A 17,894-nucleotide genomic window follows, 5' to 3' on the forward strand; every position below is an offset into this window, starting at 1 on the left:
TGGTGATTCACAGACCTGTACCCCTGGGGATAAAAATATGTGTTTATAAAAAATAAAAAATTATTAAAAAATAAAAAAACAAAAAACAAAACCCTGTGGCCTTAGCTATGCCAGCAGGATAGCCACCTTGCATCTTGCCTTGCTGCCCTCTTAACCTCTGCTCTGAATCCAGGCATCTGAATGACAGAACTTAACTCACTCCTGCAACCGTAGCTGCCAGGGCATCTGGAAATGCAGAATTTCACTTGCCCAGTGCTCAGTGCACAGAAGGCTTATGGCAGTCAACCCTGTGTCAAACAAGTCTATCAGCACCATTTTTCCTACAGTATTTGCTCACTTCATGTCTGTGTGTCATGTTTTGGTCCTTCTTGCAATATTTTAAACATTATTATGTTAATAAATGTGATTCGTGATAACTACTTGCTGAAAGCTCAGATGGTGGTTAGCACTTTTTTCTTAGAAATATTTGTTGTTGTTTTATTTAAATTCAGTTAGCCAGTATGGAGTACATCCTTAGTTTCAGATGTAAAATTCAGTAATTCATCAGTTGGGAAATAAACTATTTTTAAATTAAGGCATGTACATTGTTTTTTAGGCATAATGCTATGCACATGTAAGAGACTACAGTATAGTGTAAACCTAACTTGCACATGCATCTGGGAAATGAAAAACTTCACGTGACTTGCTTTATAGTGATATCTACTTTTTTTGCAGTGGTTTGGAAACAAACCCACAACATCTCTGGGGTATGCCTGGATACACAAAGGAAGTCCTAAATGATAATGACTTCCTAATTCCTTAAAGAAACTTATGACTTTACAAATACTGGATCTTGGAGCACTGCTGTAGTTTGTTACACAGCAATAGAAAGCAAATATAGGGTATTTATGATACTCTGCTGTAATGAGATCCTATTCTTTTATTTGTAACATGCACATACATAGAAAAACATCTACAAGGATGGAGGCTAAATGCTGACAGCAGGTATCGCTGGAGGTGAGATAACAAGCGGCATTTACTTATCACTTATGCTCTATTGTTCAAAAAATTTTTAATGAGCATGTATTGCTTTAACAATTAGATGGGAAAAAGAAAGATCTGAAAAGGTGAGAAAGAAAATCATTAAAAAGTATAGCCTAAAAAAATTTTTTTTTCATTTCAATGACATTGGTACATTTCAATGACATTGCAGAAAAGAATGTATTTTTGTGAATTGTGTAGTATTATGAAAATACAGTGTATCAAAGATTTTAAAGTCTCTGATCTCTCTTCCTTATTTAGAATTAATAACTCTGAGGCTGTTAGCTGTGCTTAGTTTCAGAATTTTATTTTAAAGGGATTTCTATGGCACAACATAATGTCTGTGGTACTCTTAACTGAAAACCACTTACAATGACCAAATTTTAACAATTTTTGTAATTAGCTTTCATTAAACTTTCCTAAAAATAGAGAAAGTCCACATTCTTTTTTTTTTTTTAATTTTTTATTTTTGATAAACATATATTTTTATCCCCAGGGGTACAGGTCTGTGAATCACCAGGTTTACACACTTCACAGCACTCACCAAATCACATACCCTCCCCAATGTCCATAATCCCACCCCCTTCTCCCAAACCCCCTGCCCCCGGCAACCCTCAGTTTGTTTTGTGAGATTAAGAGTCACTTATGGTTTGTCTCCCTCCCAATCCCATCTTGTTTCATTTATTCTTCTTCTATCCACTTAAGAAAGTCCACATTCTATACCATTTTGAATTTATTTTCTAACACTTTCAAAATAATTTATTGTAAAATGTTAGTTTCAAGGATAATTTTTTTTTTCTTTTTTTTTTTTCTTTTTATAAACATATATTTTATCCCCAGGGGTACAGGTCTGTGAATCACCAGGTTTACACACTTCACAGCACTCACCAAATCACATACCCTCCCCAAAGTCCATAATCCCACTCCCTTCTCCCAAACCCCCTCCCCCCGGCAACCCTCAGTTTGTTTTGTGAGATTAAGAGTCACTTATGGTTTGTCTCCCTCCCAATCCCATCTTGTTTCATTTATTCTTCTTCTACCCACTTAAGCCTCCATGTAGCATCACCACTTCCTCATATCAGGGAGATCATATGATAGTTGTCTTTCTCTGCTTGACTTATTTCGCTAAGCATGATACGCTCTAGTTCCATCCATGTTGTCGCAAATGGCAAGATTTCATTTCTTTTGATGGCTGCATAGTATTCCATTGTGTATATATACCACATCTTCTTGATCCATTCATCTGTTGATGGACATCTAGGTTCTTTCCATACGAATGTTTATAGCAGCAATGTCCACAATAGTTTCAAGGATAATTTATGAGGAACCATAAAACAACTAGAATTCTTTATAGTAAAATCGAGGATAAGAATCACTTTTGCAGGATGAAAATTTATCAAAAGGTATAAGTGGATTATAAAAATATCTTGTCAATCTGATGAATTTAAGGGCACTTTAAAAGTTGTCTAGTTAAATTACTGCAGATATGACATGCTTCTTGAAATCCAGTCTGTAAGTGTGAAGCCAATGATTTCTTCCTGCTAAAAGCTAACAATAATTTATCTGAAAAATCCATGAAACATTTTGGTTTCTTCATAGGGTTTTATTTCTTCATAAAGATTCTTTAATAAGTTGGGCTAATCTCTGGAAGGCCTGAAATAGAAAAGAGATAAGAATTAGCAAAATTAGGATGCTACTTAGGAAAAGACTGTGATAATTTAAAAAATTTAAATGAAGAATATTCATCTTTGGTTGAGATATGGCAATTACAAGTCAAATTTAACATCAGGTTTATCTGGGTAGGATGCCATCAATGTCCACTAATATATATAGAGATAAGTATATCAGATTCCCAGGATTTTTGTTTGTTTTTATAGCTCTTGAGATCATTGTTTTCCATTTTTCCCACAACACAAATTATTTTTTCATATAATCTTACCTGCATATGCATTCTATACCATTTCAATTGTCTAACTTTATTCATATATAAAAGCAGAGGTAACTTATGAAAAGTGTATTTAATGATATGAGAAAACAAATAAATAGAGAACATGAAGAACCAATCCATCTGCAAGGGCAAGTAGACTCTTCTCAAGGTTAATGGCACTGTTCAATTTATGCCTCTTCTATTTAGACCCCCAAACATGCAGTCCTTAAGAACTCATTTCTTTGCTTCTTGTTATTTTGGCTAAACCCAGACTTGTAATTAATTTAAGAATATTATTGTATTTGACTCTTGCTGATAAATTTTTCTTCACAGAAAGGGACTAATGGCTTTCATGAATGTGTGCTGAATTTAGCTCAGACTAATTCCATGTAGGGAGAAAAGAAGTTTTCTTCATAACTTGTTAGGAATTTGCCAGCATGGTTCAGCAAGTCTGAAAACAGTTCATGAAGATGATGAAATTTAACTTCAACTTGGTCTCATGCCTTTGTCTATTTGCTGCCATTAAAGTGTGTCTTTTAATAGCAATTCATGAATTTTCAAATGATACCTGTTTTTCAGAAACCCAAGAGGACATTAAACAATGTTGTAACTCACAAAAGGAACACATGTGATATCTAGTGTTACTCTGAAGAGAATATTGTACTCACCACATCCATCTCTTCTGGAGAAGCTGAAGAGAAGGACGCTCTAAAGTAAGGGCTAGGAGCTGAGCTATCAACGTAGAAAATATTTCCAGGAAGCATTAATATCTAAGAGAATTAATGGAAAATAAGTGAATTACTCAAAGAATATATAGGTAGATCCAATCTCAGAGAGGGGAAAGACTTTTTACATTTAAAAACAATTTAAAAAATCATGAGAAAAATCATTTTATGTAAAAAGTCTGTATGTCCTAATGAAACAAAACTATACAAAAGCAAAGAATCTAGAAAAATGTTTACAGTAAATATGGCAAATGCTCCCTCTTCTCCATCTAAAGAATATAACACTAAATAAAGAATCTAAAATCTAATCTAAAGAATAAAACACTAAAATTCTAGCTTTGATGGGTAAAAAACAGCTTATAAAAGAAACAGAAATGGTAATAAACATGAATAAATGGTAAACCAACTAGGAAAGTAACATAAATTCAAACAATGAGAGGCCATTTTTTAAGTTATCAAATTTGGAAGTGGCTTTTAAGCAGGGACTTGGATGGTAAGTAGGTGTTGGCAGAACAAAAAGTGGGTAAAGAGTATTTTAGGGAGAGGAGAGTGTAATGGCCTTAAGATGGTAAGAAAATTGGTTCTTCAGTTGAAGAACTGAAAGGAGGTAAAAATTTCAATAAATAGAGTGAATGAACTAAAAATGTGACGTATGTCAAGACAGTAGTGGGAACAACTGGTATTCTTGACGTGAGCACTGTGGCACGTGGCTCACCAAATGCGAACTCTATTCCCTCTGTTTCCTGGTGCACAAATATATTCTGTTGCTCAGATTCTTTCTTGTTATGTATGGCCACATGATCGAAGTGATGCATGCCACTTCTAGGCCTTGCCCAGTGAAATCGTCCCCCGTGTGATCCATCACACTCTTTCCATTTTACAGTCATTGTGGAATCCATGCATTGAAGACTAAAGAGCAGTGAGAAGAAAAGAACCAGAGTCTCTGAATTGCTGGTTGGAACAGAGGTGGCTGAAGATCACATCTTTGAAAGTTTTATGTGAGTCAGAAATAAACTTCAGGTGTGGTAGGTCTTTGAGATTATTATGTAGTACAATCACGTGCTCTGAGAGCATTCACTGTTGTTATGTAGTGTCCATCTGCACACTGTCTACTAGAGTAAGGTGACTCAGGAGTGAAATGGTTTGGGGCATTCTGGGGAAGAGATTTCAAGGCAGATGATAGGTTTCTGTCTTGATTAATAATCAAACAAAAATCATCATTTCAGGGCGCCTGGGTGGCTCAGTGGTTTAAAGCCTCTACCTTCGGCTCAGGTCATGATCCCAGGGTCCTGGATCGAGCCCCGCGTGGGGCTCTCTGCTCCGCAGGGAGCCTGCTTCCTCCCCTCTCTCTCTTGCCTGCCTCTCTGCCTACTTGTGATTTCTCTCTCTCGGTCAAATGGGTAAAATCTTAAAAAAAAAAAAAGAAAAGAAAAGAAAAGAAAATCATCATTTCTCTCAATATAGTGGAAAATACTGGGGTGTATATTACAAGCAAGGAGTTGTAAGAGAAGGGGGGAATAGTGAAAATCTCCTTGTAAGATGACCATAATTGGGCTGAGGTTGTAGCTGTAAGGTTGAAGATTATTTAGAAAAAGTAAAGGTAAATGCAGCAGGATATATGGGACAGATGGAGAACACCGAAAAAATAATGAGAAAGTCTGAGTTCTGTGTCCTTAGCACCTACCTCAGAGATACATACAAATAGCCACTTACCAAATGATCCGGATGATAATGGCATTGACAGAAAAGCAAAGAAAACACGAAACTGATTTATGATGCTAAAATGTATTTCTTTGAAATAAGTCACTATTTACAGAGTACCTACTGTGTAGAATTAGTAGGATTAGAACAATGAGTAAAGCAGGAGTCTTGCCCTCAAGTAAGATGGTTAGAGAGGATGTATGACTTGAAGTCCAGGTAGTCAGCTCCCAGGCTTGTCCCAGGTTTGACCTCTGGACATCAATTTTCTAGCATCCACACTACCTCATCTCTTATGCACTAGCACGGTCCTGTGCCCGTGCCAACACAACCTGCTCGCTTGTACTTACTGCTTCAAAACAAAAGGGAAACATATCTTAGTTTACAAAAGACTGGCAAACATGACAGAAGCATTATTTCATGGAGAAAGGATACTCTTAGGTAACCTGGACAGCTACACAGAAAAATATTTAGATTTTCCACACTAGTTAATGCCTCTGAATAACTAAGTAGATTTAAGTACAAAAGGAGAGAACAAAAAGCCTAGAAGAAATCCTTACAGCCCAATTTTAGGTGAAAATAACAGGATACAAACTTTTCTGTGTAATTTTAACCATGGAAAATAACTGCACTACCAAAATACTACATATAGACAAGCTCTTCAAGAAAATATACCACAATGGTCACAAAATTGGGGTGGTGAAATAATGGGCTACTTAAATGTTTTTCATTATACTGTCATGAATTTTCCAAGTTTGCTAGCATGCCTTACTTACTTAAATCAGAGGAAAAAACCCTCTGCTCTTAGCCATTAAACTAACTGGTAGCTGAGATGAATGACTGTATTTCCATTAATGTAGACCAGAAGAAGAATGATATAGCTCAAAAATCTATTTTTATTTTAACAGTGAGATAATAATATTAGAAATATAAGATATATAAATATGAGATAACATCTGATATTAAAATATTATGGGTTGGGATAGAAGGCAATGATAAATATCTCTCTTCATTTTTATTTTAAGTGAAAAATCACTTTAAAGAAGTATAATCCCCCCTTACCTCTTTCTTAATGGCTTTTTCTTCAATCAGTTGTTTTACATCAGAAATGCCCTTAATTTTAACCCATAAAAACATTCCAGCAGTAGGAACATTCCATTCTGCCAAACCTACAAACCAAAAAAGAGAATAAATATATGCTAAAACCCTTTAGATGATACCAAATATATCAATTAATGCATAATTGTAGTAACTGTCAACTAGTATGTCCAAAAAAAGTTCCTTTGGGGATATCATTTTTAAAACATAGAATTTAATGAATTGAAGTTCTGAGTTTATTTAAAAAATAAGAGACTAGGGGTGACTGGGTGGCTCAGTTAAGTGTCTGCTTTCAGCGCAGGTCCAGGAATCAGTCCCATACCTGGCTCCCTGCTCATTGGGGAATCTGCTTCTCCCTCTCCCACTATCCTGGCTTATGTTCCCTCTCTAGCTGTCTCTTTCTCCATCAAATAAATACACACAATCTTAAAAAAAAAAAAAGAGAGAGAGAGACTGGGATGAAGGGAGAGAGGGACTGACTCTTGTATATATTTCCAATTTTAGTCAGTCTTAGGGTAGTGCAAGGACTCTAAGGCCTGTGTCTACTTCCCTTAGTTAGAACCATACTGAAGGCAACTATAGCTCTTTCAATTATAGGAGAAGATTCTTCGATTCCTTCCAGATTCTTCCAGTGCTTCAATAAACTCTGCCATTTATACAACAGTTTTGAAGTCTGATGGATTAGAGTTTTTATCAGAATATAGTTGATTATGAAAAGAAGTACTTAAAATGCAATCATACCAGAAGTATTTGTAGGCTTTATGTTTCACTGGGTATTAGGATAAAGAAACCAAGAAGGAAGGACAATTATTTTAAAACTTGCTTTTGATTAGAATCTGTTCTTTTTTTTTTTTTTAAATTTTATTTATGTATTTGACACAGAGAGGGACACAGCAGGGGTAGCATTAGGCAGAGGCAGAGGGAGAAGCAGGTTCCCCACTGAGCAGAGAGCCTGACACAGGGGCTCTATCCCAGGACCCTGGGATCATGACCTGAGCCGAAAGCAGATACTTAACTGCCTGAGCCACCCAGATGCCCCTAGAACCTGATCTTTAATGCCACTGTACAAAGTGGTAGAATAGTACTCTTATTAAAAAGGTAATTCTCTATTTACCAGGAATTTATAGGGAACAAGATATGACAGAAATAAGGAACTGATTTTTTGTTTACTATTATTCACACCAAAAGCTTTTTTAATGGTATAATTAAAACCACATCAGGTGCCTGGGTGGCTCAGTGGGTTAAGCCTCTGCCTTCAGCCCAGGTCATGATCTCAGGGTCCTGGGATGGAACTCCCACATTGGCTCTCTGCTCAGTAAGGAGGCCTGCTTCCTCCTCTCTCTCTGCTTGCTGCTCAGCCTACTTGTGATCTCTCTCTGTCAAATAAATAAATAAAATCTTAAAAAAACACCCAACACATAATTCATTAATAGAAAATTAAATCTAAATCACCCTGCAATCAAATTAGCAATAAATACTATTAGATAAATGACACTAACGATTTGAATGCAAATAATTTATAATGAGAGAACTGCCTTAGGTTATACTATTAAAACAAAAGTCTTAGAAAATTGTTTGACAATTCCTCTGCTCAAATTTTGGGGAAAATTTGAAGTAACTCTAAAACCTTTGAGCATAGCTATCATTTACCTTTAAGTTATGGCCAGCTGATTTTTAGACTAAAAGTTCTTTTTTCTCCCCTTTAAGCCACAAATTCTTTGCAGCAGACAGGTAAAGTAGAGATGGGCAGAACAGTGACAGGGTTTGCAGACTATTACTTCTGAGGGTGACAGTACTTGACAATACTCCTGCACTCTTGTTTCTCTTCTCCCAAGATTATTAACAATGACTATGCAGTGTTCACCCCCCACTCGTCAAAGTGCTGGTGTCTATCACAGGGCAGGATGGATATTCCACTCACCACTTAACCATTTGTTTGCAGCTGCCACTATTGCATCCTTCTGGTTCATATAGAAATCAGCAACCCTAGAAAAGGAAACAATGAAAAGCATGTGTTTAGTTCACTGACTGAAGACACCAGAAGGCTCTGGAGTTCAGTCTATAAGAATCTTGTTTTCTATCTTGATTAAAATGTTGAATGCTTGAAAAATGAATAGAGCATGTTTATTTGCATTTTTCCTTCATTTTGGAATAATCCTAATGAAAATTAATACAGGGAAGCCAATATCTATGTAAAATATGGAAGCTAACATGCAATACCTGTCTACATGAACCAGGAAACCCTCTTCTCCCCACTGGTGTAGAAGCTGTGAGATCAGAAGCTAAAAGAGATAAGAAAATAACAAATATTACGGTTTGGTCTCTAAATGTTTTTTTGTTTTTTTGCCAAATATAAAAAGCAAATCACTCTTGATTACCTGTAAACCACAAGAAAATATAACAAACTGAACCAAGATTTACACAGTGATTTATAATAAATGTTAATTAATAACAGTGGCAATAAAATAATAAATATTTATGTAATACTTGCTATGGGCAGAAACTACTGTAATATATTAATACATTTTAATTTAATTTTTGTAATAACCTTATTAGGCTATTATTTCTATTTTACTGATGAGGAAACCAAGGCACAAGGGTTAAATGAACTTTCCCAAGGTCACACAGTTAGTGAGAGACAGAACCTGGATTCAAGTTAGACTGTCTAGTTCCAGATCCATACTATTAATTGCTATACTATATCGCTTCTCTAAATTTGTTTAAAAATACATAGTAGATACGTGCTGTGTAACATTTTCAGTGATTTTTCTATATAAAATGGAAGTTCTAAATACTATAGATGGATAGTGAAGTTTTGTTGATAACAGGCACAAAAAATATGGGAAAAAAACCCCTAAATTGATAAGACATGGGGACATCTTTATGCTACAAACTAACGGTAGGTTAATTCAATTCTCATCTGCCTTTCTTTTATTTTTAAGAGTTTATTTATTTATTTGACAGACGGAGATCACAGGTAGGCAGAGAGGCAGGCAGAGGGTCGGGGGGGAAGCAGGCTCCCCAATGAACAGAGAACCTGATGCGGGGCTCCATCCCAGGACCCTGGGATCATGACCTGAGCCAAAGGCAGAGGCTTTAACCCACTGAGCCACCCAGGCACCCCATCTCATCTGCCTTTTAGAGTAAACATCTGTGGTATTTTATCTTCTAATACAGTCCATATCGAACACAAGATTCTGGATCAGTGATTTCTCTCCCTGCCACCTTCACTCAGTCTTACATGCTAACATCTATTTTCTATTCTGATTGCTTAAAAAAAAAAAAAAAAAAAAGAAAGAAACCCAAACCCTCCTATTTCTGACATTGTCCTTACCTGTGTAAAAGTGCTGGGGTGCATGGTTGAGACTTGTGTGTGAAAAACAACTCTCTCTATCAAGGATTTTGGACCAGTTATAAACCCTATTCTCAGCCTACACAAAAAGAGAAAAGGCACAAGACAAATTCTGTGTTAACAATTAATACATGTCACTTTACTGATTTCATTAGGAAGATAGTTGTGACCTGGGGACAAATGGGCCTAGACAATTAAAACATTCTAATAAAACTAGCCTCTTATTATTTAAAATCCAAATTTAAGTGTACATTTAAAATGGAATACAAGTCTGACCAAGTATTTTGAAATGTGTTCTTTTATATATGGAACTGAAAACCTGACCAGACCCACTACAACTTTAGATTAACACCCAAATACCTTTGATTACTGCAGATGGATAAAGAAAGAAAAGGCATATATTAAAATTAATAATCAAACTGATATTTTAAAGTAAGTAGGAATACTAGCATCTTAAATGAAAATATTTGGACTAAAAGACACTCAGGTATAGTCTGTCTTTTTTAGATCTGGCCATAAATTAAGACACAAAGCCTTACCCAGAGGAGAGGACTTTTGAAAAAGAGTCTGTTCTGATGACACGCCCATCAACGTCCATGGAAAGAAATGTTGGTGCCCGGGGCTTAAAATAGAAAAAATACGTATTGTTTGTTTGAGAACTCTGTTAAGTGACTGTGTAATTATTTTGTGTAGGGAATGGAGAGGGTATAGCAGTAACACAACCATCTTTTCTGTTACCTTAGTCTCAACCTTTAAAATGGAATAAGAAACCGAGATGCATGTTTTTTAGTGAGTACCTGCTTAGCTTTGCTGCTTTTCTGCCAAAAACAAAGAAGAGTTTACTCATTTGCTTAAGATGTTATTATTAGAAATTCAGGGAAACCTCAAATAGGCCTTCCTAAGCTCAAAGGTTGAGATCCAGGATTAACAGATTTAGAGGAAGGATTCAAGAAAAACTCATTTGGATTAGATCAAAATGAAGAGGGCCAGCAGCATTCAGGGTTGCTTCAAGAGAGAATGATGATCCTTAGAACAGCTAGGAAGATAAAACAAGATGAGAAATGTAGTCAATCTGCAATATGGACTTGAGTATTTACTTCAAAAATAGATGCACACAGCAAAGAAGTTCCAGATCATGTGGAGGGTAGGGAGTAGGTAGCTAGATGTGATAGTCAGCAAACTATACAGAACAATCAAGGGTTTTTGTTCTTTTTCAGTAGATTTAAAGGGAGCACTGAATCCAAGCAGATGCTCTCCCTGAGAGCAAATGAAGACAATGTCTGATTTTGAAGATATCAGTGGGAGTCTGTGCCACTACTGCTATTAGGAGATCGAGATCATGAAAAGTGGCATATATAGTGAAAAAGAACCTAAAAATCCATTATTCTGTAGGTAAGATCCAGGCCTTCGGTGACAGAGATGCTAAATACATGGCATTCTGCTGGTTAACGCAGAATGGACACTGCTAATTGAGCACGGCTATCTTTCTCTTTTAGATCCTTGTCAGACATCATTCCAGTAAGCCACTGCCAAGAGACTATTGTTCCCAAAATGGAACCTACTTCACATCCCTGGTATGATGTTTAAAAAACCATGCACTAGGATCTGGAGTTTGAGAAGACTATCAGCCCTGACTCACTCTGTTTGACCAAATGCATGGTATAGAGCACTACTATTTTAAAGGTAAGTTGTTTCTGGAAAGAGCAGGAATACCAGACATGACAAGTATTAACTCCATGATAAAACTGAAAGACTAAGGATTGGAGTGGTAGCAAATTATTAATAATTTTACTTAATTTCAATGTAAAGATAGATTAGCTCCTACTTCAAAACCAGGCTAAACTCAAGTCAGTGTAATAACTTACATGTTTATCTTCTAATCGTGAAATAAATTCACATCATCACTTACCTTGCTGAACTGGAGAAAATAGTAAGGATCATCTTCTATGATGAGGAAATCATATTTTCTTGCGAGCTAAAAAAGGTTGAAGTAGTATATTTAATTCTTAAGGACCATCTAATCTGAAAATCACTTGGAATCATAATTCTTTGTATTCATTCAAGAAGCTACTGAGTGCCTTTTGTCCTAGACAATGAAGATAAAGAGATGAATGAGGCACTCACTGAAGGCTCTTCTCACGGAACTTAAATTCAGTGTTCTGGGAAAGACAATATACGTAAGCCAATGGACAATGAAGAGAAGAAATACTACACAGGAGGTTTTAGGGGCTGGGAAGGGTGATGAACAGGGTGATGTGTGTGTGTGTGTGTGTGTGTGTGAGAGAGAGAGAGAGAGAGAGAGAGAGATTGGGTAGCTGTTTCAGTCTGAATCATTGGGAAGCCCTTCCTGACAAGATAACAAAAGAGCTCAGAAGGACAAAGTGGCCTGAAGCAGGAAGGACGATAAAACAAGAGATGACAGGGTCTGAGATTAGACTACCAGGTCAAATAGCTTTGTGGAGCAGATGAAGGAATTTGGTTTTATTTTAACTGCAAAGGGAATCCACTAGAGGATTGTAAACAGGACCACAACACTGGCTTTACCTTTATATTTGGGGGGGGGGGGGGGGAAGGATGTGACTGGCTGCTTGTGAAGAATGACTGGCTGGAGATGGAGAAAGGAGTGCAGCCGGGGTCCAATGAGGAAACTATCCTCATAGCCCAGTGAAGGAAGGTGGTGTTTGGGAAGACCATGGTAGTAAGGGCAAAAAGAGAGAAACAAGTGGATTTGGATCCATTCGGTAGTGGAGTCCACAAGATGGATTAGATGTAGAGGGTGGTGGGGGGGGAGAGAAGAGAAAGAGAGGAGTAAAGGGTCACTGTTCATAGAGGCACTATTTACAGAGATGGGGAATGTGAGGGGTTGGGATTGGAATTAGGTGCGGCTGGACTAAATCAAGAGTTCTATTTGTTCATGGTAGGTTGGAAATGTCTATTAGACATTCATGGTGGATATTGGAAACAGAAGCTGGATGGAGAAGTTGGATACAGAAGCCTGGAGTTCAGGGGAAAGGCATTCCTATTATTTAGAATGGAATTTATAGCCACAGAAACGGATGAGACTATCTGGGTGTAGTATGTAAATAAGAGGAGAATGCAGGACAGAACTCTGGAGTATGTGAAAAATAAGACAACACTTTGACACACAGACATACAAAAATGAGTGGAAGAAGCTATTTGAAATCTTCCTTTATGATTCTACTGCACATTCTATATAGTTTAATATGTCTTTGGTACTTATATTAAAAAGCTATTAGTAGCAAAAGTCTAGGGAGCACAGTAAGGTACATAAAAGAGAATTTACTAAAGGCACACTTCTCTTATTTTTCAAAGATTTTTGTACTGTTAGGTATGTGTTTGATATTTTAAAAAAATGGTTGCTATGAAAAGTTAGACATCACAGTCACATACCTAAAAGAGATTTGACAAAGGAGCATGCCTCTTATTTTTAAAGAATTTCTTTGTAACTTAAAATGCTAAGGAGTAGGAAAGAGAAGAGAGAGGATGAAAACATAAAAATAAAATAATGAAAATCAAACTTGGGGTTTGATTACATAAACTCATAAAATTTAACAGTAGGTCAAAAATGCCATTTCTTTTTTATGAAAATATCAATTAAGGGAAAAAAAATCTCACAGTTAACCAAGGATGGAGTAATTTCTGTGTTCCTATTTATTAGGACCCTCGGGCATAGATGACTTCTTTTTATATTAAAAACTATCTTCCTTGTAATAATAAAAAATAAGAAATGGAACTTGCACAGTACTCTTCTCAAAGGTCAAAAATAAACAAGGACATACCCACAGAACGTATTCTTTTAAAATACCTCATAGATTTCCTTCTTGCGGCTACTTGTTAATGAGTTTCCAGTAGGGTTGTTGCCATTTGGGACAATGTAAAGACATTTGGGGGTGTTTTTTTTAGGGTTCTTTGACTCCTCCGGTTTCCATTTGGAAAGGACTTCTTTGAGGGAGGCCGGAATCATCCCATATTCATCACTGGCGACATTAATGATGTTGCAGCCCAGTGGCTTCAGCTGTTGAGCACAAATAAAAAGACCAAGATTCAGACATGATTACAGAGTGTGTCACTGGTTCTTCTACTAACCAAGGATGTTACCATTTATACCCTTTAATGTATAAACCTGCACTCATCTCTACACTCAAAGGCTTGAGGTGGTATAGTCTCATTTCATTGTTGTCCTGGGGTAGATTCCATTATCGTTCAAAACTATCCCCCGTCAGTTCCCATACTTCCTTGCTCATAGGTCAGGATTGGCCATATGTCTCGCTTTGGCCAGTAAATTGTAAGCCGAAGGGATGTGTGTTTCGTCCAAGCAGAAGTTTTAAAATCCAGCTTTTGGTTCTCTGTTCCCTTTTCCCTTTGCTCTAAGACCAGCAATGCTCCATACAGAGGTTGCTTCTATCAGCCTGGGGCTTGGTATGGAGATGTCGTGGAATAGAGCAGCAGCTGCCTTTTGGTCGATATGTAGAATGTGGAAGAAAGAAACTTTCTAGCCATAAGCCATGGAGACTGGGGTGGTTTGTTACAGTGCATAACCTAGCCTCTGACTGAATTTTCATTAGAATTATGATCAGAACTGGTTCCAAAAGAGATGTGTATTAACAATTTTTTTTGGACAATGTTAAACATAGAAAGCATCTTTTATGTTAATACCTAAAATACTTACAAGCAGAGGTGATATTCAAAATATTTAACAGGTGATACAGCACAGGCACATCAGAAACAGTACCTGACTGGAAAAGAGTCCTGGGGGCCCCTGCATTAATTCCGTATCATGGGAAGTTCTGGGTGGTCTTAGGAGTGGGGCCAGGGAAGCCAGGGTGGTGATGGGCACAGAGGGGAACCGGGCAGCAGCTTACCAAGGTGTATGGAAGTATTTTGTATTTACCAAATGCTAAGCCTGAAATCACAAAGAGTGGCCTTGCTTATAGACATAATTTTATAAAAATCTTGTGGAATCTCATTCTTGGATGAACATAAAGAAAAAAAATGGAACTTTAGAAATAACAATAATTTGAGTGAGGTTCTCAGAAGAAAAATTTTTCAAAGGTAAGCAGACACTCTTTTAGCAGTCAAATGTGGAAATAATCCATACAACTTTATGACAAAGGTAAAAGTTCTTAGGCTGAGGAAACACATCTACCATGATTAAACAAAGTAATATTGGGCCATGAAATAAACACATGTTCCTTACTAGCAAATCTCCTCATAGCCTGGCACACAGTTTCTGTCTGGGTATGTGGAAACGTCTGTGTGTGCATGCGTGATGCTGATCACACAGACACTGGTTTCAGATTCATAGGCATTACATAAAGAGTTTAGTAAAGTAGTTAGTATCAGATTGAAATTAGTATCCAATTACTAAGAAGAAGCAATTATTTTACTTTAGTTTTTTATTGTGGCAAATAGATATGACAAAAAATTTGTTTTCTTCTTAAAAGACTTTACTTGAGAGTAAGAGAGAGCATGGGTTAGAGGGAGAGAGGGCGGGAGAAGCAGACTCCCTGCTGAGTGCTGAGCAGGAAGCCCCACACAGGGCTTGATCCCAGGATCCCAGTATCATGACCACAGGCAGACACTTCATCAACTGAGCCACCCAGGCGCCCTTCAAATTTTGACATTTTTAAGTGTACAGTTCATGGCATTAATCACATTCACAATATGTGCATCAGTGCACTACTGACTTCTGAAACTTCTCTTCACCAAACAGAAACCCGTTAAGCAGTAACTCCCCTTTTCCCCGTCTCTGGGCCCCAGTAACCTCTAACTTACTGTCTCTGTGACTCTGCCTATTTTAGATTTAAGAAACAAATACATGGAGTAATACAGTATTTGTTGTATTGTGTCTGGCTGCTTTCAGTTGGTGTAATGTTTTCAAAGTTCACCCATGTTGAAGTGTGTGTTGAGACTTTGTTCCTTTTCGTGGCCGAATAATATTCCATCATATGTATATGCCACAGTTTGCTTATTCACTCACCTGTTGATGTACATTTGAGTTGCTCCTACCTTTTGGCTATTATGAATAATGCAGCAATGGACATTTGTGTACAATTATCTGTTTGAGCTCCAGTTCTCAATTAATTCTTTTTGGGTATATACTTGGAGTTGAACTAGTGAGTCAGATGGTAATTCTAAGTTTAATATTTTGAGGAACTGACAAACTGTTTTTCCACTGTGGATGTACCACTTTACATTTCCACCAGCAACACCAGATTCAGTAACACTTGTTATGTTACATAAAAGAAGTAGCTATACCATAAGTGACTCTTAATCTCACAAAACAAACTGAGGGTTGCTGGGGGGAGGGGGTTTGGGAGAAGGGGGGTGGGATTATGGACATTGGGGAGGGTATGTGCTTTGGTGAGTGCTGTGAAGTGTGTAAACCTGGTGATTCACAGACCTGTACCCCTGGGGATAAAAATATGTGTTTATAAAAAATAAAAAATTAAAAAAAATTTTAAAAAAAGAAGTAGCTATACTAGTAGATTTAAGGCAGTATCTCACTGTGTTTTTGATTTGCATTTCTCTAATGATTAATGATGATGTTGAGCATCTTTTCTGTGCTCACTGGCAACCTGAATATCTTCTCTGGAGACATGTCTATTCAAGACTGTTGCCCATTTTTAAAATAGGTTCTTTTATTGTTATTATTGTTATTGAGTTGTAGAAGGTCTTTATATATTCTGGATATTAAATCCTTACCAGATATATGACTTGCAAGTATTCTCTCCCATTCTGTAGGATGTCTTTTCACTTTCTTCATAATGTCCTTCAGGGCACACAAGTTTTTAATTTTTGATTAAGTCCAATATCTATTTTTTGTTCTTTTTGCCTGTGTTTTTGGTGCCATATCTAAGAATTTAGTGCCATATCCAAGGTCAGGAAGATTTGCCTTTATGTTTTCCTCTAAGCTTTTATAGTCTTAGCTCTTACATTCAGGTCTTTGATCCATTTTGAGTTAAACTTTTATATGGTCCAAAGGCCTAATTTCTTTCTTTTGCATGTGAAAATCCAGTTGTCCCAGAACCTTATGTTGAGGAGATTACTTTTTCTGTATTGAATAGTTCTGGTACCCTTGTCGAAATAAAATGACCACGGATGTGTGGGTTTATTTCTGGACTCTCAATTCTATTGCACTGGTCTATATGTCTGTCCTTGTACAAGTACCACACTGTTTTGATCAGTAGAGCTTTGAAGCTGGCTTTGAAATCAGGAAGTGGGAGTCCTCCAACTTTGTTGTTCTTTGTCAAGACTGTTTTGGCTATTTGGATTCCTTCCAGTCCCATATGAATTTGACAACTGGCTTTTCTATTTCTGCAAAAAAGTCTACTGGAATTTGATAGGGATTGTTTTGAATCTGTAGTTTGCTTTGGTAGTTTTGATATCTAAACAATATTAAGTATTCCAATTGATGAACAGGTGATGTTTCCCCATTTATTTGGGTCTTCTTCAATTTCCTTGATCAGTGTTTTATAGTTTTTAATGTACAACTCTTTTACCTCCTTTCTTAGATTTAATCTCAGATATTTTATTCTTTTGGCTGCTATTATAAATGGAATTGTTTTCTTAATTTCCTTTTTGGATTGTTTACTTGGAAAAGCATTTTTTTACAGTATCAATTTCATCTTTACTTAGGAGTTTTGAGAAAATCTGCCTTTCATTAAGACTAGCTAATAGCTTTCTATTATTAATTGTTTAAGATAATATTAAACTTATGCCAGTACCATGCTGTCTTGGTGATCACAGCTTTGTAGTAAAGCTTGAAATCAGGCAGCATGATGCCCCCCATTTTAGTTTTTCAACATTTCCTTAGCGATTTGGGGTCTCTTCTAATTCCATACAAATTTTTGGATTATTTGCTCCAGCTCTTTGAAAAATACCGGTGGAATTTTGATCGGAATGGCATTAAAAGTATAGATTGCACTAGTCAGTATGGACATTTTAACAATGTTTATTCTTCCGATCCAAGAGCATGGAATGGTCTTCCATCTTTTTGTGTCTTCTTCAATTTCTTTCATGAGTGTTCTGTAGTTTCTCGAGTACAGATCCT

The 17,894-nt window shown here is 36.7% G+C and overlaps 1 protein-coding gene across 2 annotated transcripts in view; it reads right to left on the reverse strand.

Annotated features, from left to right (window-relative positions):
• Positions 1-1,311: 1,311 nt before the first annotated feature.
• The window catches only part of AADAT (aminoadipate aminotransferase), a 26,818-nt gene continuing 10,235 nt past the window's right edge, over positions 1,312-17,894 (reverse strand). For both annotated transcript variants that reach the window (XM_059372061.1, XM_059372056.1), the window contains exons 6-14: positions 13,647-13,856; positions 11,730-11,795; positions 10,360-10,442; positions 9,803-9,899; positions 8,689-8,750; positions 8,390-8,454; positions 6,433-6,539; positions 3,616-3,717; positions 1,312-2,673 (exon numbers count right to left, since the gene is read on the reverse strand). In XM_059372061.1, coding sequence (XP_059228044.1) covers positions 2,632-2,673; positions 3,616-3,717; positions 6,433-6,539; positions 8,390-8,454; positions 8,689-8,750; positions 9,803-9,899; positions 10,360-10,442; positions 11,730-11,795; positions 13,647-13,856 — 834 coding nt within the window. In that variant the 3' untranslated portion in view covers positions 1,312-2,631. The remainder of the gene's footprint in view (positions 2,674-3,615; positions 3,718-6,432; positions 6,540-8,389; positions 8,455-8,688; positions 8,751-9,802; positions 9,900-10,359; positions 10,443-11,729; positions 11,796-13,646; positions 13,857-17,894) is intronic.

This window comes from Mustela nigripes, chromosome 1 (assembly GCF_022355385.1).
Source record: "Mustela nigripes isolate SB6536 chromosome 1, MUSNIG.SB6536, whole genome shotgun sequence".
In the NCBI taxonomy this organism is placed as follows: Eukaryota; Metazoa; Chordata; class Mammalia; order Carnivora; family Mustelidae; genus Mustela; species Mustela nigripes.